Source organism: Neolamprologus multifasciatus, chromosome 10 (assembly GCF_963576455.1).
Source record: "Neolamprologus multifasciatus chromosome 10, fNeoMul1.2, whole genome shotgun sequence".
Lineage (NCBI taxonomy): Eukaryota > Metazoa > Chordata > Actinopteri > Cichliformes > Cichlidae > Neolamprologus > Neolamprologus multifasciatus.
This window is the reverse complement of record NC_140448.1, coordinates 4,213,337-4,236,096: the sequence shown is the minus strand read 5'-3', so window position 1 is coordinate 4,236,096 and position 22,760 is coordinate 4,213,337. Positions and strand designations below refer to the sequence as shown.

The 22,760-nt window shown below is 41.9% G+C and overlaps 2 protein-coding genes and 1 long non-coding RNA gene across 7 annotated transcripts in view; 2 read left to right on the top strand and 1 right to left on the bottom strand.

The window, feature by feature from the left end:
* pcp4a (Purkinje cell protein 4a) overlaps positions 1 to 6,235 on the top strand; it is a 32,431-nt gene extending 26,196 nt beyond the window's left edge. The window contains exons 3-4 of one of the 4 annotated variants that reach the window (XM_085174903.1): positions 2,997 to 3,029; positions 5,399 to 6,235. In XM_085174903.1, the coding sequence (XP_085031029.1) occupies positions 2,997 to 3,029; positions 5,399 to 5,526 (161 nt within the window). In that variant the 3' untranslated portion in view covers positions 5,527 to 6,235. Of the gene's footprint in view, positions 1 to 2,996; positions 3,030 to 5,395 lie in introns of all 4 variants that reach the window. The other 3 variants (XM_085174902.1, XM_085174905.1, XM_085174904.1) reach the window with 3 other exon arrangements.
* A 9,007-nt stretch (positions 6,236 to 15,242) lies between these two features.
* Positions 15,243 to 22,760, bottom strand: part of dscama (Down syndrome cell adhesion molecule a) — a 129,197-nt gene continuing 121,679 nt past the window's right edge. Inside the window, exons 27-33 of one of the 2 annotated variants that reach the window (XM_085174869.1) lie at positions 22,017 to 22,193; positions 21,896 to 21,926; positions 21,676 to 21,791; positions 21,437 to 21,595; positions 19,236 to 19,433; positions 18,809 to 19,111; positions 15,243 to 17,251 (exon numbers count right to left, since the gene is read on the bottom strand). In XM_085174869.1, the coding sequence (XP_085030995.1) occupies positions 16,872 to 17,251; positions 18,809 to 19,111; positions 19,236 to 19,433; positions 21,437 to 21,595; positions 21,676 to 21,791; positions 21,896 to 21,926; positions 22,017 to 22,193 (1,364 nt within the window). In that variant the 3' untranslated portion in view covers positions 15,243 to 16,871. The remainder of the gene's footprint in view (positions 17,252 to 18,808; positions 19,112 to 19,235; positions 19,434 to 21,436; positions 21,596 to 21,675; positions 21,792 to 21,895; positions 21,927 to 22,016; positions 22,194 to 22,760) is intronic. The other variant, XM_085174870.1, reaches the window with a different exon arrangement.
* The window catches only part of LOC146509394 (uncharacterized), a 42,454-nt gene continuing 39,120 nt past the window's right edge, over positions 19,427 to 22,760 (top strand). The window contains exon 1 of the long non-coding RNA XR_014876472.1: positions 19,427 to 20,298. This is a non-coding gene — a long non-coding RNA (uncharacterized LOC146509394). The remainder of the gene's footprint in view (positions 20,299 to 22,760) is intronic.

Below are 22,760 nucleotides of genomic sequence, written 5' to 3'. Positions count from 1 at the left end.
TCATGCTGATAAAATGAAATCTAACATTGCACAAGTGTGCTCCAGTTTACCTGTCGTGCTTTTCTTGTTTAATTTGAATAGTTGATTTCAGTTTGTTTCTTCAGTGTTTATCTGAAACAACACAGCAGTTCTTTCTAGCATGGCAGTGACTTACTTTGTAAACTGGGCCATGGTGTTGTTGGCATGATAAACTAATTCTAATCCCTCGAGTTATAAACAGCAAAATTGGACTGTGAATACTCGGCAGAATCCTTTGAAATTCATAAATGGTGCTAAGTGCAGAACTATCATCCTGGCAAAATGATAGTGTGGAAGAACAAAAGACTGCTTCTAATGAACCTCACGGCTTTTTTCAAGACCTGAGCTCAGGTGAGAAAAGGCTTGCAGGATTATCAGTCGCTAACTAAGCTTAAAAAGAGATCCTGTCAGGAATATGCATTCAGCAGCTGTTCGACCACAGAGAAGGTGTCATAAATCTTGTAAGTAAATCTAAGTAAGACGTTGTAGTCTGCACATTTTCTGAATTCAATTTCACGGCACTCACTGAACGTAATCTCCTCCACTGCTCGAAGGTAACATTCTTCTCACACAATCAGTGTAGCAGGTTAATAGCAGCCCGCCAAACAGCTCCATAGTTCATTCAGCACAGAAGGACTGGATGTTATTTCCCCGTCTCTGGGGCTGCTGATAACCCCGTAAAGACCCCGTGTTGAAATGGATTTTTGTCTCAACCTTTGGGATGATGAAGTGTGTTGCAGCTCTGGCTCGGTCCAAAGGGGGACGTGACAGCAGTGATCAGGAGGAATTTGAGGACACTAAACTGAATTTGACACGTGTGAATTGCATTCTTGTGACATTTGCCTGTTTTGGTCTTTCCCTTTAAGAAGAGGTGCTACGCTGTGTGCCCTTGAATCCTATGCAGGAAAGAAAAGGCACTTACAAAATGAATAATGCTCAACACATGACAATATCAGGAATCACAAATCCAAAGATGACATGTGTTGCATATATTGTATAGAAACCTCCTTCACATAGATGGAGCCATACAACTGCTGTCATTTCCCTGTTTGCTTGTTTTGGCAGAGCCGCTCCAATGTCTCTATTCTCACCTCTAACATTTTTTAATCCATTCATATAAATTAGATGCCATGTTTCAGCTTCAGAAAAAGGGAAATCTAAAAAAGCAATTTCTCACTGTAGCAGTTTATATATTATAAGAGTGTGTAAAGACGTCCCCAACACATCCACCCTGACACTGCTGTTGATCATCTATGTGCAATATCTCAGTCTTTCCAAGTTCTGTGCAATATTTTTGGTCCCAGTCCGTTTCGATGTTTCCCACACATACACCATGTATATAGTTCCACTCACATATGTATACATATACACTGTTTTTTATTTTATTTTATTCTATTTATTTATTTAATTATTTATTTATTTTCTGCCTTCGTTGTATATCGGTTTCTCTTCTTCTTACTTTAGCACCTTTGTGGTTCAGCTACCCAATTTCGCTGTGCAAGAAACTGCACAATGACAATAAAAAGCTCTGAGTCTCTAAGTATATTTGTCAGCAAGCCTCTATTCTGGGACCTTCCTGCTCTTCCATGTGCGTATGCGGACAGTGGCGTGAAAGAGGCCCAGAGAACAGCAGCAAAACCTGAAGTCAAACATGGCGGCCCATTGAGTGGGGCTTGTGGGACGAGGCTATATCTCTTAAAAATACAGAACATAATAACAAATTTACTTTACAACATTTAATATACTCAGAATTCTAAGCAACACTTAAACATATGGGAATTGTTATCTTTTATTTCTTAATTTAAACTTTTTTTTCTTTTCTGACTCCAGCAGATAAAGATAAATATCCAGAAACAAAGGCTACGTTCACACTGCAGGCGAAATTGACCCTATGCGACCCATATCCGATCATGGTGTGACAGTGTGAACGGTGCAAATCCGATATTTTCAAATCCGATCTGGGTCACTTTCGTATGTGGAACTGAATCTGATACATATCTGACGTTTTAGAAAGCTGCTGTTTGATGGTCATGTCGCATTAAATCCATCTTTTACGTCACCGACACAAGACAGACGCCAATTATCAGCGCCGGAGAAGACATCGCGAACGCTTCCTGGCCATCCCGGGTAGATGTCAGTGAAACTGTTGGGAAGACAACGTTGGAGAAACGTGAACATTTTATTTGTTCTGTATAATCTGCAGATTCTGACAGAAATCTGCAACTATCCTTTGAAGCAGCGCTCCTCTAAAACAGCAATAAGGATCATTATTAGGTTATTTACATTATTATGTAAACAACAAAATAACTTAAAGCAAAAATTGGGAAACGTGAAGTCTGAAGTCTTTATATTAAGGTCATCAGTCAAACAATACTGTTGCTCTGGGTCTAAACAGAGCGCGTTGTGTGTGACGTCTTCTTTTGCGCATGCGGCCGCTTTGAGCGTTCACACTAGAGCGTGTTTGCTGTCGCATTTTATTTGTAGTGTGAACGAGCAGACAAAAAAATCGGATTTGATCAAAAAATTGGAATTGAGCATCAAGACCTGCAGAGTGAATGTAGCCTAAGTTACTGCCAAAGTCCACAGTGCCTTGCAGTCTGGGATAATTCACATTTCCCTGTTTCAAGATTATAGATGTTTTCAATGTTTGTTTGACTGGTCCGTCACTAATCATTGTCCATATACTCTAAGGTTGCTGTAATATATATGTAAATGATCTGCAGCAATGATTTCCAGATGGGATTCATTCATTGGTTCAGCAGTATGACATACATATGACCTAAAGCCTGATGTGCTTTTAAACGTTTCTTTGTGGTGTAAAGGGCACGAGCCATGTGGAGCAGGTGTGACTATAAAGAGTGATGGTGTGTGTGTGTAACAGAGAGAGATGTGTGTGTGTGTGTGTGTGTGTAACAGAGAGATGTGTGTGTGGCTTCTGCAGTTATGAAATATAAAGTTGTTTTTCACTGTCATCCAAGGGCTTCAAGGTCAACAAAAGGTACCATCTAAGCGTAAGTAGGCCATTTGGAAAAAATCACCTTTCATGCAAGAGTGCACAACCACGCACGGAGCACTGTACTGCATGACAACTGTAATGCTCGAATAAACAACTGACCTTTTAAAAAAGTGAATGAATGAGCATGATGTTTCCTGGTGGGTTTTTTATTGCTGTGAGAACTGAAGAGATATCCTGTAAAACTTTTCACATGTTCTGTGATCAAGCAGCCAGATGCACTTCTGTCTTCTCTGTTTATCCCTGTTTGGGCACTTCATCTTTGTTGCTTTGAAGCTATTAATCAGAAGCTTGTTTCTTAATTAAGTACAGTGCATCTCATTCCCTTCACACACAGCAGCCGGAGGCTTGAGGGAGTTTTGGGTTCTGGCTTAAAGAACTAGAATCGTCTCTGCTGCGCTGTGAAGAGCACGTTCCCCGTTTGCTTCTTTTGTCAGTTTGTGAGCTTCTGCTCTGTCCTTTTACTGAATGTCAGCCATCTGTAATGACATTTACATCTAACAAGAAAGAGGTCACTTCTGCAGCACGGCAACAGAGCAGTAAAAATCGACTGCAAAACCTTTACTAAATGTTTTCTTTCTGTGTTTATAAACCGCCGTTTTTATACTGTTGTGTTTGTGTCCAATAATGGCTCGTTTAATGGCTTCCCCATCCCCAGAGTGTACCAGTCTCTGTGAATCTGTAAAACATTAGGCTTCCCTCAGCTGTCGAGGATCTTCCAGCCTGACGAGGATAAAAGTTAGGCTCATGAAGCTGGAGGATCAGTGTAAAATAATGGTTTGAAATATTCTGTCTCATCAAGTGTGAAGCTGTAGTTTGTTTTAATATGCAATTCTTGTGACATTAAATACAAAGAGACAATATAACATAAGTAGAAGCTGTATTCATGCATATGTTCCAAGAAGCGGCTTTACGTTGCTCTCTGTGTCAGGAGTAGAGGTTAGCCAAGTTTGTCAAACTAACCAGCTAGTCTTCATCTCAAAAAACTTTTATGCAAATTTACATATTTTTGTAAAACCAAAAGTTTACAATAATACGGAGCCCCGCAGGGGACATGGGAGAAAAAAAAATGAAGACAGACTTTTGCGAGATCTCGCAAAAGTTTTTGCGTGATCTCGCAAAACAAACTCGGGATGTCGCAAAAGTTTTGGCCGCATTCTTCGGAAGCCGCTAGCTCGAAGCCGACCGGGAGGTCGAGGCACGATGTGCCGGGAAAGCGGTGTTCCTCCCGGCTGTAGTAGGTCTCGAGCTCCCGTTAGCTTCGAGCTAGTGGGTGTCAGATCTCCGAAAACGTCGGAGCACTTTTGCAAATGTGACATCTTGTAAACCGAGCAGGTATCTGACGTTTACACAACTACATTCACGCCTCAAAATATCTTAAGTGTATTTTGTGACCCAGAAAGAGTAATATTACAATTAAGTAGCTGCCGCCATTGTTGGAATTCAACTTTTGCGAGATCCCGAGTTTGTTTTGCGAGATCTCGCAAAAGTCCGTCTTAATTTTTTTTCTCCCATGTCCCCTGCGGGGCTCCGTAACAATACCTGTGACAACTAGGAATAAAAAACAGCCCTGGTTGCTGAATGTTCTCTTTCACAGGATAAAACAGAAACTTAGCGTTTTGGACACCAGGGGTAAGAAATATCGAGACTCCCAGTTCATGACATGTGGACACTTGTAAAGGTTTTCTTTGCCAAAACACATAAAAAAATCATTTGGCATCAAATATTTTTCAGAGCACAGGTTTACCAGGTAATTTTGAAGCTTGAATCCATCCTGTGAAAGTGAGACAAATTAGTGAGTGAAAACAAAGCCCCAAACTTCCTTAACTTGGATGAGTTTACATCCTAATTATTGACAGGAATTACAAACTTGCAGCTTACAGAACAACAGTATTTGACCCTCTGGGATGACAGTGTGTTGGTGATTATATGTTACAAGCCTCAGGGGGGCAGTAGTGAGTCCTTTATCGTTTGATGCACTGTATTCAGATGACGTCACATTACTAGAGGTTCATTTTGCTCAGAAGACTGAACAGGTCATCCATCGGTTGGAAAGTTGGTGGTTCAGTTCTTGGTTGTGGCCTGTTGAGGAAAAGCTGGATCGTCAGACACCAGCTTGTCGGTCTGGTGACTCAAACAGGCTCTCCTCCGCATAAATCACTTCGCCAACCCCAATGTTACGGTTAACAGGTGGATTTTCCCATTTGAGTGCAGCTAGCCGAACAGCGAACACCCACTTATTGCTAAAGAGACAGAGAGTTTGCGCCTTGAGAGAAATCTTTCAGGAACTTTTGATATGTTTATGAACTCCCCTCTTGAAAGTCCTGCTGTCCTCTCACATTTCCATGTCTCCTCTCTCCCCAGAAGAAAAGAAGAACAACCTCCCCCCGGATTTCGACATCGACATGGACGCCCCGGAGACGGCGAAGGCTGCTGTGACCATCCAGTCACAGTTCAGGAAATTCCAGAAAAAGAAGCAGGATGTGAAGTCGTAGAGACGAGGCATCTCTTAGCCTCGTCTTCAGCTGACGTGGGCCCGGTCATGCATGTCAATTAAACTGCATCATTATGAACTGGAAAGGGAGGGTGAAGGTGGAGGTAGAAGGGTGCGGTGAAATTGTACCTTTGTGAAAGTCTGTGCATAATGAATAACTTTACTATATACAAAATGTTGCATTATTACTTTCTTGGTGTATGTATTTAGATAATAATATAATTTTGCTATTTCTTTTTTACTTCAGTGACACTTTACAGTGTGGTTTCACGCTCACTGCACACCCACATAAACAGGAAGCTGGCAGGTCTTCTCATGTAATGTTAAACAGCGATGATTGATTGATGCTAGAATCTGGGTCACAGAACCAGCAGAAGAGTTGGGCTCCACTGGAGGCCTGTTATTGGCTTCTTCCTGTGGCTGAGCAGAGTGATTCCATACTGTTACCTGTGTCTTTAAAATCCAATCAGTTTAGTGTCTCTAAATGTGTTCACGTCAGAGATCTCCTCTCCGACACACTTTTTCCCCTCTCAGTTGTATCTTTGTTGAGACTGCAGATGTTGTGATTGTGGTTCTTTGTTGTGGTTCCAGTGTGATTCTTCATTGTTAGATTGGCTCACGTGTATTGTACAAGCTCACACATGCATGCATGAAAGCTCACACATGCATACCCACTTCTAAAGAGAAATAAATAAAGACAACGGAAAGGAGTGATTTTTCTTTTTTTGAGTATTTCTTTCCTTGCTACAGAATTCGTGCAGCAGGTCACATGCTTCAACATCTGTGATTTAAAAAGAACGTTGAAAAAGCTGACAGTGAAGCGTTCATGTGCAAAGCTGCAAGATTATATGAAAACTTATATGGCAGCCTCGCTTCTGTCAGTCTGCCCCAGGGCAGCTGTGGCTACAGCTGCCTCCACCAGTGTGTGAATGGGTGGATGACTGGGTGTGTAAAGCGCTTTGGGGTCCCTATGGGGGACTAGTAAAAGCGCTATACAAATACAGGCCATTTAACTTGATTTACATTTTTGGTAATGTGGACAAAAGAGTTGCACTAACCAAACTGTTAAATATTTTGAATTTAAATATTTTTTTTAAAGCAGCTTAAAAGTACAACTTTGTCAGTTTTCTCAAACATAGATTTCTCCATCATTCTGTGGCCCGGCTGGTCCCCTTCCGGGGGATGGGGTGCCCTCAGGCCTCTGGGCCTGAAGCTCGGTCCTCTCTGGCACAGCCGGCTGCCGGCAGAGCCCGCGGGCACGCCACTGCAACCCCCTCTGGCCTCTGCTCTGTAGCTGCTGGGTGACCTCTCGTTTGGGGCTCTACTTCCCAGGAGGGTGGCACGGTTCCCCCCCTTTTGGTGGTCCTCCTCGGGTCCTTGTACTCTGGGGCCTCTGGATATCTGGGGCCTGGATCTCCTCCATACCTGCTTCATGCCCTGGGGGACGGGGCTATGGCTCCCAACACTCCCTAGCAGATCGTTACATGGAGAAACCTTTGGAATACAAGCGTGCTGATCCACACAGGTGTGCACAGACGCGGACTACACCTTTCTTGGCTGCTACCTCAAAGCACATTGTGCGCTGTCTATCTTGCGTGCTGCACAATAACATGTAATATTTAGTATCTACTGTTATCTACTGCTAGCTAGTTTATTGTGATGGTGCTGTTTTTATTATGTTGCTCTTTCTTGTTTGTTTTCTCTTCTGTTTTTTTTTTCTCCATACAGGTGATCCAGGTGTTTGGTTTGTTTTTCTTTCTTTCCTCCCCCCTTTCTCACCGTCTCTTCTCCCCTCTGGTTTTCTTTCTCTCCCTCTCTTTCTTTCATTCTTTCTCCCTGTCCTATCCCCCAGTCATGTCTGTCCCGTTTGTAGCAACTGAAAATAAAATAAATTCATAATTATAATAAAGGTCAATCAAATGGACCAATATGGCCATGATGATCCACTTGGTAAAATAAATCCACTTGGCATCTTTCTTGGGCTTCAGACAACAATTCTGATGGCTAAAGATCCGAACGGGACAAAAAAAAAAAAGAGATTTCTCCATCATTCTAGTAGCAGATGTTTGGCTTCTAGAAAACAAAATCATGAATTAATTAAAACTGGAAAAGCAAAGCAGGAGATCCAATTAAATTTTTATTTTCTATTGTCACAAACAGTGTCCAGGAGCATAAAATCTAAGCAATGCAGACCCTCATCAGAAATGAGCTCCTGGAGCTTGTTGATGTGACAGGATTCAGTATGTGTGCTGATGAGAAGCGGGACTGTCTCCACTTGGCTCTAAAAACACCTTGGCAGCATGGCAGACCACAAATGCTGAGCCACGTTTTCCTATTTTTTCCCTGCGGTGCTACTCATTACTAATTTGTTACCATGGAAACACTGAGTTATAATGCAGGCAGACTTTTCAAGTTTAAATTACGTTTTTGTGTCGTTTCAGAGCAACGATATCATACAGCGTTAAACACAGTGCTACATCTCATTTAAAAGCACAGCTGCTGAAGATGAGAAATTCTAATTTAAAACTGTTTCCTAGTAGATATATTGGGTATTATTTCACATTAAAATCATTCGTAATGGAAGCTGAGAATATTAAACCAACGATTTTATCAGGAAGTAATGACACGTTTGTTATGCTGTGTATTATGTTATGCACAGTCTTTTCAGAAACTGTCCAGGCATCCTGCTGCACACTGTATTTGCCACATTCCCACAAGTAAACTCAAGCTATAATGACAAACTAAAGTGAAGTTTTCTGTATTCTTTAGTGACTTTATGATTTGCAAACCTGGATGTGGGCAGATTTTCCCTTTCTTCTTAGCATATTGTGTAAAGTAACTTCAGACTGGAGTCTTCTCTGTGTGGCTTTGTGCCTTTGGCCCTGGGTTTTTCATCACCTCCCTGATCGATAACCTGGCAGCCGGCTCCAGAAAGAGTCCTGATAGTTCCAAACTTCTTCTATTTTACATTTCTTGAGTGCTCATAGCAGCCCTTGCACAAATTAAGATTTCAGCAAAGTTTTATTATGTAGGCATTTTTCCCAACATGCAGTGTTTAAATTGGGATTTTATTTACAAGTATGCATGTGTGTCCCAGCTAAGTATGAGTTGGGCACACGTGGGCTCCACTCACATTCTTGATACATTTTAAAGATCTGACTAGAATTTCGATGACCACAGCAAAGCTATGAATACATCTGTAAGCAGTGTTGGTCAACTTACTTGAAAAAAGTAATCAGTAACTAATTACTGATTACTTCCCCAAAAAAGTAATCCCATTACTTTACTGATTACTTATTTTCAAAAGTTTTTAATTACTTAGTTACTTAGTTACTTTTTAAAAACACGGTTTACAACCTGAATAGGTGATAAAGCGATCTTTTAGCCCAATTCTACTTTTTCTGCATAATCATCATACAAAATGTAATCAAATGGAAAAGTCTCTTTTTTTAAACTTGTTTTATTCATTTTAATCTTTTAACTTTATGCATCAAGCAAATATTTAATTATATGCAACATTCACTGACTGGAAGAAATTAGTTTAATATTTAAACCTATTTTCTGCACATTCCAGCACATAAAATAAAATATTTTGTGTGTTTACACTCAGTCTTTCAAATAGATGCAAGTAAAACACAGCAGAAAATAAATAAAGTCAAAGACTAGCGGTCCTGTTGCTCTATTTTCACCTGTAAAGCAGGAGTGGGGTAGGCGGAGGTTTACCTTGGTGCAGGTGTGCAGCGGTCAGTGGAAGAATCCGCGAGTTTCTCTGTGAGTTTCCCATTATGTCGTAGCTACTCGGTGCTTGCTCGGAAGTTTAGGGTTTTTTTCGCTGTAAAAAGAAGTTTTCTTCCCACGCACAACAGACACTAATGTTTTTGTCACTTTTTATGGAATCAAACTCAAAGTAAGGTCAGTACTTCCACGCTTTAAACGCTGCACGCTCATACTCTCTCCGCACTCGATATATGATCCATTGTTGATCTGCACACAGCTGTTGTCACGAACGTCGCACTCGCTTACGTCACTGTCATGAGACATTCTCGCAAAAAAATCACGGTTTTAGTAACGCAGTGTTCCTACGGGAAAGTAACGGTAATCTAATTACCGTTTTTGCAAAGGTAATCCCTTACTTTACTCGTTACTTGAAAAAAGTAATCCGATTACAGTAACGTGTTACAAGTAACGCGTTACTGCCCATCTGTGTCTGTAAGGAACAATTTCGATTTTGATTTTCTGTGAAATCTATAGAAATTTCTGATCAGTTTATTATCTCTTCGCTTTTTTATTTAGATATCTCGATGTGATTTTGCCAGCTGAGTGCGAGCAGATCACACTGTAAGGATTTCTCTGTGATCATCACATAAACTCCTTTGCTGTAACTAAATGAGTTTGTGAGGAGTAAAAATATCTGGAATCCAATAAATGACAACATAAACAATGCCAGCCACCTGAGCCGTGCTCAGAGCTCATTGCTTCAGGTCTGCACTGGGACATGCATCCGTGCTTATTACTTTACGTTTTCAGAACCACCTCCTCAGCTCTGCAAACGATCAGAGGCAAAGAATTCAGTGCAGCCTGAACCTTATTGATGACAGCTGTTATTAACCACTGAGTGCAGTGGTGAGTAAATCTCTGTCACCGTGCTTAATTTGTTGTGGACTTTGGAGGTGGATGGCAGATACAGTTGTCATGCTGAGTAATACACCTTCCTGCTAATCTGTGTCTTGTGATATAAGACCATGGAAGCAATTTAGCAGGCAGGACGTGTGAGGCTCAGGCGGACAGGTTGGTGAGTTCAGAATCAATAAACCAGTTCAGGAAGATTCTTCATAATTCTGTCACTGCTGTTCACACTTATCCTCTGCAGCAAGAATACGGAGTCTCGACAGGCTGAAATGTAACAACACTTTAAATTGACACTGACTTCATTAGAGCAGAAAATTAAACTGATATATTTCACTCCAATCTTTTCAGCGCATTTTGTCCCTTGCATGATATTTAACTTTAGCCTACATGTCCCACAGTGCCTTCTGCCTGTTCAGTGGCACTTTATTGGTTGGCAGTTCTCTTTATCCTTTCTTTATAATACCACAGAAATGTGTGAAATGATATGAAAACCTCAATGAACAAGTCTGTTATGGTGAAGAAGCTGTTATCAGTTCAACTGCATTCCTGCTCCGGCCAAATGTCACCCCCACAAGCTCTAGAAGTGCTTTGATTTTCAAATGACAATAATTATACTAAACTTCATCTATTAATGCCAAAAAAATCTTAAAATGAAGTTAGTACCTTTTATTAACCCTTAGATGCACATGTCAAAAATGACCCCACGGGTTGTTTTTCTTCAAAATCTTTAAAATAAAAAGTTGTAATATATTCATATTCCAGGTATTCCTCATAAAATATGTTTGTAACATGAAGCCATTTGCATTTTTATTTATTTTTTCATTCATTTAAAGAAAATGCTGTTTTTGTATCACTATCCCACTCTTCCACAAGTGGGGTCAAAAATGACCCCAAGCAGTTCCTATGAAACTTTAATTCTTAGCAACTCTGACTGTCAAACTTACACTTCTAAAGGATCAGGAATTAATTTTTACACAGTAACATATATGATTTATAGTCGGGGCTGCACATAAGTGGTCTGCAGGTGCGCATTGGCTGTCAAAAAAAAGTATTCCCAGAAATTCTGAGAATATGCGCTTCTTTTGCGGTGGAGGAACACCAAAGTAATTGCTTACGGAGCTTCTTCAACATCTTTAAGAGTTCTGAACAAATGTCTGTCCTCCTCCAGAACATCTAATGTACGCAAACGAGCGTTGCAACTTCTTATCTGGTGCGCGTCTTTTATTTTGACAGCGAATGCGCACCTGCGGACCATTTATGTGCAGCCCTGTTTATAGTTTCCTGTGCATTTCAAACATTGTCCTTTCTGATGGTTTTTTTTAAAATATCTAAAGTAACATGGCTGCTATGAGGCCAGCTAGGATCCCTGTGGCCCTACAAATGATCCAGGATGGATGGGATGAAGAGCCCATCGGAGGCATTGACTCGGACATCGGACATCAGATATAGAGGACCCAGACTATTGTCCCCCCCCCACTGAACAAGGCCAGTCAGATACAGAGAAGTCCTCTGATGAGGAAATGGATATTGAGTCCAACAGAATGAGCCCCTCTTACTGCTCTAGCCAGTAAGAGGGGTTTACTACTGTCTCCCCAATAGATGCATGGAAGATGTTCCTGTCTGATAATATAATTAAAGAGGTGCTGACATGCACAAACATGGAGGCACAAAGAGTAGCCACAGACAGGGGAAAAGAGTGGAAAAATGTAATCAAACAAAAGCTGGCCATCATTTGATTGACCTCTCTTGCAGGAAGTGAAAAGAACTGGGATGTACCAGTCGGTGTGTTTCTTAGGAGTCCTCTGCATAACCCATTGTTCAAGGCCACTATGTCAATTCAAAGATTTGAAGATATTTGTCCGTCTTGCACTTTGATGACAAGAGGACCAGAGCCTATGGACTGAAAACAAACCACGTGGCAGCTTTCTGCCACATATGGGGCCTGTTCCTGGTCAACTGCAGGCAGAAATTCATCCCTCGTGATTGTGTTACAGTGGATGAACAACTTGTGCCTTTCAGAGGGAAGACCCAGCTTCTGCAGTATATGCAGAGCAAGCATACAAAAGTGATACAAGTGATACAAAAACTGCAATTTCTTAAAATTAATGAAAAAATAAATAAAAATGCTAAGGCCCTCATGTCACAAACATGTTTTATGAGGAATACCTCAAATATGAAAATATTACAACTCTTCGTTTTAAAGATTTTGAAGAATAACAACCGAGTTTATAGCAAAATGCATTGATTTTATTTGGAGTCATTTCTGACCCCACTCGTGGAAGAGTGTAGGTATTGGTAGGTTGTGCATCCAAGGGTTAAAATGTGTTCTGGAGCAGTGAACCTGATGCCTATAAAATACTGTGGACAGTCATGTGGTACAGAGGGGCACTGGCAGTGAAAGAACTGGTCCCGCTCCCCAATTTCAGATGAATGATCTGAATTACACTTGTAATCTTTAGAAATGAAGTTTCATGTTTCAGGCAATCAGAGCTAAATCCATCCTAGAATTTCTCAGTGTACGACACCACAGCAGTTAGTCATGACCAACTGTGGCTGCAACATAATCATCTGGCACTAAATTAGAAAAAAGAAAAATGTTTCTATGAGAATTTCTATTTAAAGTTCAAAACTGAAGAAATACATCAGTTTTAAGATTCTGGGAATAATTTTAGAGCCACAACTGAATTTGATAAGTATGTTTGGAAGATTTCAGATATGTTTAAGGTCAACCTGAACTGTTTTAAGTAAATTTGACTCCACCCGCTCCAGCAGCACAGTCATGTGGGATTCATTCATATTCTATGGCAATATGGCATCAAGCATCACCATCTATAATTAAATATCTGACATGTTTATATAATTAAACTCTGACAATATTGGATAAAAAGTCTGTTCTGGGGCATCGCTGTCACATTTAAAAAAAATATAGCTGATTTAGTTTTGAGTGTTTCATTCATTTGGTTTTCTTAAATGAGTTTTGTATAAGCAGTCCTGCCCTGTTTATACAAATGTTTCTAGATAAACCCAAAGACGAGACAGGAGCAAAGTTACCTGGAGCACGGTTAGTTTAACCTGTCACATCACTGATCTAAATTTGGATAATCAGCGTTGATGTTCCACGTCATCGATGGACGACACAACTGAAATCAAACTGATCACAGATTTTCAATCTTTCACAGTAAAGGTCAAAGGCTGCTTTCAAAATAAATCTGAACTGCTTTTATTTTAAATGAATTATATAATTGGATATAATTTACAGTGTAATTTCTCAGTTATTGCAGTCAACAGCTGCAAAGCCTCATGGAGAGAGTGGAGCCGCTGACATTAGGAGTCTGCAGACCACTGGATGTCATAGAGTTTAAAAGTGAGGCTGCTGGTGTGTTGGGCATTCTTAAAATAATGTTTTGTGCTTTCAGTCAGTTTCGATTTGTACAGTCATCCCATGTTCGATTCATTCTGAAGCTACGGAAACTTTTGAAATTTTGCTTAAAACACATCTGAGCTGAGGATGAAAAATTCTAATAGCTTATGATGAAGAGTTCAGACGTCTGACTCTCTCTCAAAACTGGGAACCCTAAAGAGTAAGTCAATAGATGTCAGTGGGAATAACATGACACACTGTACTGCCTGGTTTCTTTTCCTTTAGGGCAGGAGTGTCAAACATAATGCCCGGGGTTGAGAATCAGCTTTGGAAAGGTGAAGAAGGACCTGGAATTTCAACTGTATTTTCAGAAGTTTCCTACTGACAGCTTTTCCTATTCATACTAAAGTATCTGAATTACATCCATCCATCCATCCATCCATTCGCTTCCGCTTATCCTTTTCAGGGTCGCGGGGGGTGCTGGAGCCTATCCCAGCTGTCATAGGGCGAGGACCAGACAACCATTCGGGCTCACATTCACACCTAGTGGCAATTTGGATTATCCAATTAACCTATCCCCACAAGCTGCATGTCTTTGGACGGTGGGAGGAAGCCGGAGTACCCGGAGGGAACCCACGCAAATACGGGGAGAACATGCAAACTCCACACAGAAAGACCCCGGCCTGATGTTGGAATTGAACTCAGGACCTTCTTGCTGTGCGGCAACAGTGCTAACCACCGTGCCACCGTGCTGCCCTTCAATCTGTAATTGAATTACAGATTTCTGTATTTTACGCATTTAAGATTCATGCTCACGGATTTCTTTCATTTACTACAGCAGCATGTATTCATCATGTAGAAACAACAAGACATAGTGTTGAAATTGCACTTGTTTTTCGGAGTGGCTGTAGCTCAGGTGGCAGAGCAGGTCAGCCACTAATCAGAAGGTCGGTGGTTCGATCCCAGGCTGCCTCCTGCCTGCCTGCCAAGTGTCCTTGGGCAAGATACTAACCCCATATTTGCCTACTGGTGGTGGTCAGAGGGCCTGGTGGTGCCAGTGTGTGGCAGCCTCGCCTCTGTCAGGGCGGCTGTGGCTACAATGTAGCTGCCATCACCAGTGTGTGAATGTGGTGTAAAGCGCTTTGGGGTCCTTAGGGACTGAGTAAAGGCGCTATACAAATGCAGCCATTTAGTTTTTCTTATATCTCACTGTTTACACTGACAGAAAGGCGACTTTCACTACATACGATCAAAGGGAATAAAATGGCTTGGACACCCCTGCTTTAAGGAAAAGAAACATTTACACTGTTGCTGTGCATTCTGGGATTTTGAGGCTTTGTTGGTGTTTTCGTCATTTTAATTGTCTTCTTCTGCACATTTGCTGTTGAATATCTCTGGAAAACATCCCGTCCACGATTCAGGGCAGACTCAACTGCTCATCTTCGTCACAAGCAGGTTTGGTAGAGGGTCTCAGCACACTGCAGGCTCATTGTGTTGACCAGACTGTACTGAGCAGCACATCGCTGCCACCTGCAGGTAGGGAGTACCAAGCTCAACATTAGGAAACTCGTGTTTCGTCTGTCACAGTGACAAAAACGAGGTGAAGACCGGGCATCTCTCTCGCCGACATTCACGGCCCAAGCAGGCAGGCAGGCAGGCGGCCTCCACCCGCTCCGGGCCCGCCTGCTCCGTCACCTCCGCCCCACCATCAAAGCTGCGAGGGACACTTTGGGGAACAGCCATTTTATTAATCAAATTTGAACCTTTGTGTTAGTTTCTCTTTATTCCAGTGCCACCATGGTGAACACTCATGTTAAAAATAAAAAGTGACATTTTTTTTGTTAAAATGTATAATCATAATGAAGACAGTTAATCATAGAAACTAATCATAGAAACTGACATTATGACCTCACAGCATTTTGGATCCCTCAGGCTGAAAGAAAGAGAACAGAAACGGGCCAGGGCAGACAGGAACAGAAAAACAGTTTCTTACGTATATATCCACATGAACTTTTTTTTTCAGATACTTCCCATAGACATTATAGGTTTGGTTCGAAGGGGGGAATTCTGCTGGATTGTCTCACGTTTTGTTTTCCCTGTAGAGGAGCATTGCTGCAATGCAGCAACAGTAAATCTACTGAGGACAGTGAGAGCCCTGAAGACTCTACCTAGTGCACTGAGAGAAGGGATCTGGACACACTTGAGTCGGGCTGTTGTGAAGTGCAAACCATCAGTACTCAAAAACCTCCCTGTTCTAGCTAACATCATTTACCAACCTGGCAGACAAGCAGTGGTAAACTACACCTGAATACAAAAGCTGGAGTGTGTCCGGCCCTGTAAGTATACTCACAACATAGTTATTTATCATCATTACAGTACAGTATAGAGCAATAGTTTCCATAGACTTTTCATATCTTTTTTCATATTGCACCATCAGAGAATGGGACACAGAGAAAGATCAACAGAGACTCCATTTCCTAATTAAAATGAGATATGTGCAAACATGACTAAGGACTTTATTAACCAAATCAATTATTCCCTGTAATATCCACAAATAAAAGTGATTTCTCTTTTTATATATATATTTATAGTAATAAGAATAATAAATCTTCACATTGGATCATTTCATAGTGTGACAAAATGCTCGACTGGGCTGCCCACCCAGCCGTGATCGTAATCCTCATTGTCTTTTAATTGGTCAGTCCCCATGCATCCATAGGAAATAGATTTTTTTTTTTTTCTTCAAAAAAAGTAACAATTTGAGAGCAGCTGAAAAGTTTGGACTCTAGTTTCAATTGCTTTTGTTCCGAGATTTCTCCGAGTTTCACTGAATGCTTCAGAAGAAAATTCCATAGGAAAAAACATGACTCCAAATCGTCATCTTCCAGAAACCAGGAAAAGAAACCAAAGAGGAAGAAAAAAAAAAGATGTCCAGGTTCTTATGAAAACACTGGAGAAGTGATGGTGATAATAGATCACTTGGTAATCAGTAATTAATGATCAATAATAGCTGACAACTAACAATTAATAATCACCGATTCCTTATAAAGAATGAACAAGAATAAATAAACGCTCCCTCGTTACTCAATTAGTTTGGCAAAGCTCCGACTGGACTCATCTCCAAATGAGTGACATTTTTTTTCTCAAGTGATACAAACAAATAAAACAAAACAAAAATACAAACAAGAGGTAAAAGAAAAGCCTAAAATAAATAAAAGGACATTAGTAAAAGTGACCCCGTCCTCGGAGGGAGGGGACATATATACAGAACTGTGTGGTGAAAGTCAGTTTACTGCACTTGAGTGTTAAGTCCAGTGTTAGAGTGAGTTCTAGTCCCGCCCCAGGTGCCCCTGCTGTTATACTAGCGTATAAGACTTTGCGTAGGGGTTGCTGCTCTGTTTCAGATGTCCTCTGGAGTCCAGCAGGGACTCCTGGGAGGTGCTGAGCTTGGCTGCCTGGGCCAGCTCTGAGCCCTCTCTGTGGGGGAGTGTGGCCGCTGATCCGGGTTGCCACTGGGCCACTGGGTCCCTGCTGGCCTGAGGGGCCTCTGTAGGTGTCGGGGGCGCCATCCGAGAGGGCCGCTTCAGCGAGCGGCTCTTCTGGGGCTCAAGGCAGGCTTGACCCATGGCCGCTCTCTCCCCACTAGCTGTCCCCCTAGATGACCCCGAGCAGGACATGCCTCGATTTAACAGGAAGTCCATGCGCAGATAGGGAGGAAGGTGAACCAGCTCGCCCCCTGAGGGACGACAAACACACAGCAGGGTCAGTAAGACAACGGACACTCCTGAACAACCTCACCCTGTTCTTATCAGGCTAAAATAATCCTGCTTATTCTTTTCAGCCAAACTACTCTTCCACTCCTGTGACATTGAAGGTGTTTGGAATAACTGGGCACTCTTATTTTGAAATGCACAAAACACCAAATCAGCAGTAATGCACTAATGCATGCGCTAATCAGGTAATGGACAGTTTCATTCATGTGGATTCACATTATAATGGCTGGGATTTGCTCACACTATCAAACAGTGAGAGGCTCACACCTCCCGAACAGACAACAACTATAAGCCTGCAAAGAAAATCACTTTAATCATCCAATTATTTGTTCTAACTGAAAGAAAATCTGTTCTAATCTCAAAATAACGTCCACGTATAGTTTAAGGATCACAAGCGTTTACTTGCCAAACCATATTTGTCTTGTTCAGCGTCCAAACCTTTAATTTGCTTTATAGTTTAACAAAAAAAGTCAAACTGCAGCATCAAAACTCCACATTCCTACCCAAAGTCAGAATAATACATTTCCATTAACTTTGGACTGAACCTAAAATGCATTATATCATCTTCATTAAAATGTTGCTGTGCCTTTTAAAGCAGATATCGCTGCCTTTCTTTTTTTTGCCACATTTATAATGATTTTTTAGACAATGCTTCTGTGTCCAAGTTGTTTTCATTCAGATTAGACTTGTGGTTTCACTTTAAATAAGACGACTATCAGCTTGAATGAATTCACTGCTGGTGTTAATTAGGGGTGGGGGAAAAAATGGATACTGTGTAGCATGGTGATATTTTGTTTGCTAATAATGTATCGATACAGGGACAGCAGAAATCGATACTTTGTTACAAAAAAGGTTTTTGTGCTCTGACTTCAGAGCATGTTGATCCTTTTTCTGAGCAAGAATCCTGACATTCCTTCACTGTCCAAATGTGTTTAACTTTTTTATGGCAGCAATAAACATGACAGTTTACTTACTTTAATTTAAGACATGTTTTATTTTAATTAAGTTTAAAACTTTTTTATTTAATGTAAAATTATATTTTGTTTTAATTTACTTTCAAATTCTTCAGTTGCTGAAGGGGCTGCATAGTTTTCATAAACTGCATAGTTCAGAATAGCTGTAATTGTACCAGATGGTTGATTCAGTTAAGTTGGACTAGACTGTAATACAAACCGTTCAGTTTGTCAACAATAAAACTGAATTGAGAGAAAGACTGAGTGTGAGACTTTGATATTAGATAAAATGAATATTGATAAAGTTTACCTTTATGTACAGAATCTGAATATCGTAAAATATTTTAAAAAATTGCAATAATATCGTATCGTGTGTTAAGTATTGTGATAATATCGTATCGTGGGATGTATGGTGATTCCCACCTCTAGTGTTAATATTAGGGGGTAAACATTAGAGATGTTGAGCAGTTATAGTTTAGTGGTTATCAACAGATCAAAATCAGATCAGTTGTGATTGGTGGCATTTCAGGCAGGCTGACTTGTGGCCTCTGGACAGCTTGGCCTCACCCGGTCTGTGAGCCTTGGGCACGGCCATGTTCATAACCCGACTGACGTCCTGAGGCTTGGGTGGGGAAGCGGTGAAGCGGCAGATGCCTGATTCGGATGGTGTGCTGGAGGTCAGACTGTCGGTGTAGTCGTTGGTGCCTGCCGTCATCTGCTCCGACGAAGTGTCAGAAATGAAGCATTCGGTGATGGTGAATTTGGCGTGTCGCAGCTGCTCCTCCATCTTGGCGTGCTCGTAGGCTCTGGCGAGCTCCTCGTAAGTGGAGGAGGCGCTCTCTGTTGACACCATGCTGCTCCGTGCACGGTCTGGATCGGGCCCAGAGTTAGTGGAGTGGATCATTGTTAGAATTAGTGCAATGGCATTTTGTGAAGGTTAATACAGGTGCTGTGCTGTTAGACGCGTAGGCTCACACAGAGCGGTGTCATTTACCTGTGTCCTGAGATGGGCTGACGCTGTAGCTGTCACTCTCCTTGTCAACAGAGCCTGCCACTCTAGGTGTGGGCAGCCTCCAATCAGTGCTCAGAGTGTGAGAGGAGACTGGCGGGTGGGGGCGGTTTAGGGTCCACTGGCTGGCGTACCTGTTGCGAGCAGCTGGGCCAGCTTTGGCTGTGCGGCGGGCTGTCGGGTCTGAGAGCGAGGCAGAGAAACGCAAGGTATTTAAACAGGTCAAGCAACAACGTGGCTCAATGAAATGGTCATGATTACAACAGAAAAGAGTGACAACTAGGGATGGGTACCGGTATCCGGTGCCATGATGGCACCGGTTCTGACATAAACGGTAGTAACCAGACCAAAAAGCAGCGCACATTTCGGTGCTTTATTTTCCTGAGCTGTGATACACTTTAGATTCTAGCCAATCATTTTACGTTTCCGAGGATAGTAGGCGGGTCCAGGTACGTACGTTCTTTTAGAGCAGAGCTACAGATTAAAAATGCCCAAGGCGAAGCGGTCAAAAGTCTGGCTGTACTTCACAGCAAAAGATGCAAACTCAGCAGCTGCAACAAGTGCTTTAAGCTGATACTGTGATACTGTCAAAGGAGGTAACACCTCAAATCTGATGAAACACCTGGCGACGCATAGCGTTTTTTTTAAAGCCGAGAAATGCGCCGTATTTGATAGCTTGCTGCGAGACCTCACACCGAGCACATCTACTGCGGGTGTGGTGCCTGTTATCGACCCGGAGTTAGCAACATCCCCCAAAAACCCGAAGAGGAGAGTCCTGGCCCCTAGCCCTGCCAGTGTAGCAGAAATGATGAGGATGATGATGCAGCAGCAGCCGTTCTTCTCTGCGTGAGTAGCTTAATGTTGTTCGTGTGTAATTTACATTGAGTAGGCTAACCACGTTATTACATTAATGCATGTAAGGTGAACTAGCAAACACCATCATAGCTACATGCGGCTGTCTTCTTGTTTGATGGCAGATACTCCCTTCACCCTGGCCAAAAAGGCTAAAATGACCAAAGAAAAAGTGGAAAACAGCTGAACATGAGAGGTTTTTGGACAAAGTTTGTGTTTTTTCCATTGTTTAAGCTGCTTCCAGCCAAGAGTGATACCATATATGCCCCATAGCTGCAGAAAAGGCAAACATTGTTATCTTTTTACAAAAAAACAGCTGAACATGAGAGGTTTTTGGACCAATTTTGTGTTCTCCATTCTTTAAGCACCGGTTTGAGCACCGTTTAAGCACAGGCACCGTTTCAAAAGTACCGGTTTGGCACCGGTATCGGATAAAACCTAAACGATACCCATCCCTAGTGACAACAGTATATCGACTCTGGGATTACAGTGGATTTTCTTCTGCGTCACTATGCAGACTTTGATTACTAAAGTAATAAAAACGAACAGTGAGCTCACTGCATGAGAGCTATTGGGCCAAATTTATAAACATGTTGCACGAGTGTAAAAAAAGTGTTGTCAGTATTTATAAAGAGAGCACAGTGAGAAGATGCACTGAGACGGCATCGCAGAGATTTGTGTGCTAGAAGAGTGGGAGATCTCTCCAGGACTGTCAATGTATTTGCAACGCCAGACAAAGATGTGAGAAAAGATACAGATTACCAAGTCACCCAGTTCTGAATGTGACCCGGAGCCTCGAACCTGAAGGAGGTCATCCAATGGCAACAAAACTTCGTCCAACTTTTTGTGCTTGTGGCATTGAGTTCAACACACTGTGGCTTCTGTGGCAGTAATTCCACAGTGGGGTTCAAATAAAAAGGCTAAAGAACAACCGAGGGATGATGGCGCTGACTTTAAAATCTGTCCTGCAAATAACAGTTTGTGCAGCCATCCTGCAGCTATTTATACCTGATAATAAACCAGCTGAAGTCTATTTGTGGAGTCTGTAGTGAAACCGCTCCACAAGGAAACACCTTATTGACTCCAGAACAGCAGGCATGGCAACAGCACTGTAACTACGAAGCAGCATAATGTGGCGTATGAGTGTGGCAGCAGTCTGTTGAGCTGACAGCCAGAACTAGTTTATGTGTGCATGTTTTTCAAAAAATCCTCATAACTTCCAAAACAAAAGGCAAAGTGACAGAAGGAAGGTTCGTGAAAGCAGAGAGTTCTGGGAAAATAAAAGGACACGTAAACATTTTAATGTATTATGAAGTTAAAAAAAGAGTCCGTACTGGACTTACTAGTTCCTGGTCTGGCATCAGACACGTCTACCAGTGGACCAGTGGCCTGGGAGATTGATTGGTAGTGGACAGTGTGGGTGACTGTGGACGACTTCTGCTTCTGTGTCTCCCCGAAGTCGTTGTCGGTCAGTAGCACAGTGGACCTGTCATCTTTGAGACAGCAGCAGAAACAAACTTAGCCTGCGCGCCATCGTGCATTATTGTGTCACCAGTGCTCGCTGCGTGCTTACCAACAGTCTCCATGGTGTCTCTCTCCTCGATGAGAAGCTGGGCTCTGGGGATATCGATGTGCATGCGGAGCGTCTGCTGCTGTTTGTTAATCGGCTCTGCTGGACGCGTGTTTTTACTGAGAAGCACAGAGCAGATGAAAAATGAGTGGAAGTAAAAAGATCTGTAATTGCGTCTGTGTGCATGCTGAGGTAAATGATGACGGCTTAATGAAGATGTTACCTCATGAGCATCTCAGCCAAGCTTTTTGCATCTAGGAAACATAAAGAGAAACTGTTAGAGGCAAGCACGTAGCAAATTTGGGAAACCCACCCATCACCTGCGGAGACCCCCATCATCTCACCTCTGAGCCTCTTGAGCCTCTGCTCCCTCCTCCTCCTCCTCAGCACCAGAAGGCCGATGAAGATCACGACGATACCCACCAACACGCAGGAAATGGTTACCATCATCTTCAAACCCTCACCGCTCCCAGAGTTATCCTCACTCACATTGGGCGCCTTCACTAAAGGTGCGATGGTACCTGTGCAGAGGTCATGTGACAGTGTCAGGAGAGACAACCTGCATGACAACCCTCTGATCTGTCTCTTTAAATGAAAGCTACTGAATGAATCCTAATGAGTAAAAAAAAGTCAAGAGCATTACAAATTTTGTGTTTCACCATAAGCTGCTGCCCTTTCCTAATCGTTGTGCTTGACCTTTGTCAAATTGACACTAGGGCTGCCACAAACGATTATTTTGATAGTCGACTAGTCACCGATTATTTTTGCCATTAGTCGACTAATCAGATCATCATCCATTGGACATAAAACTTACAGCTTATTGCACCAGCAGCATCTGCTCTTATATAACTATCATTAGCTTACAGCTTTAAGTGTTTAAGGTCTGTGCTAACTAAAAATAAAGACAAGATGATAGTTTATTAAATTTTAATGACATTTGCAGATTGTTTCGGTGAAGTTTAATAAACTCCTTGCTATCTAAAATATAACAGGACACCGGAGTAAATTCTCGAGCATCTCACACTTCTGATAATCAGCTGTCTGCTTGATGTTTATTCAGCTGTGTAAAAACTATAACTTTAATCTCA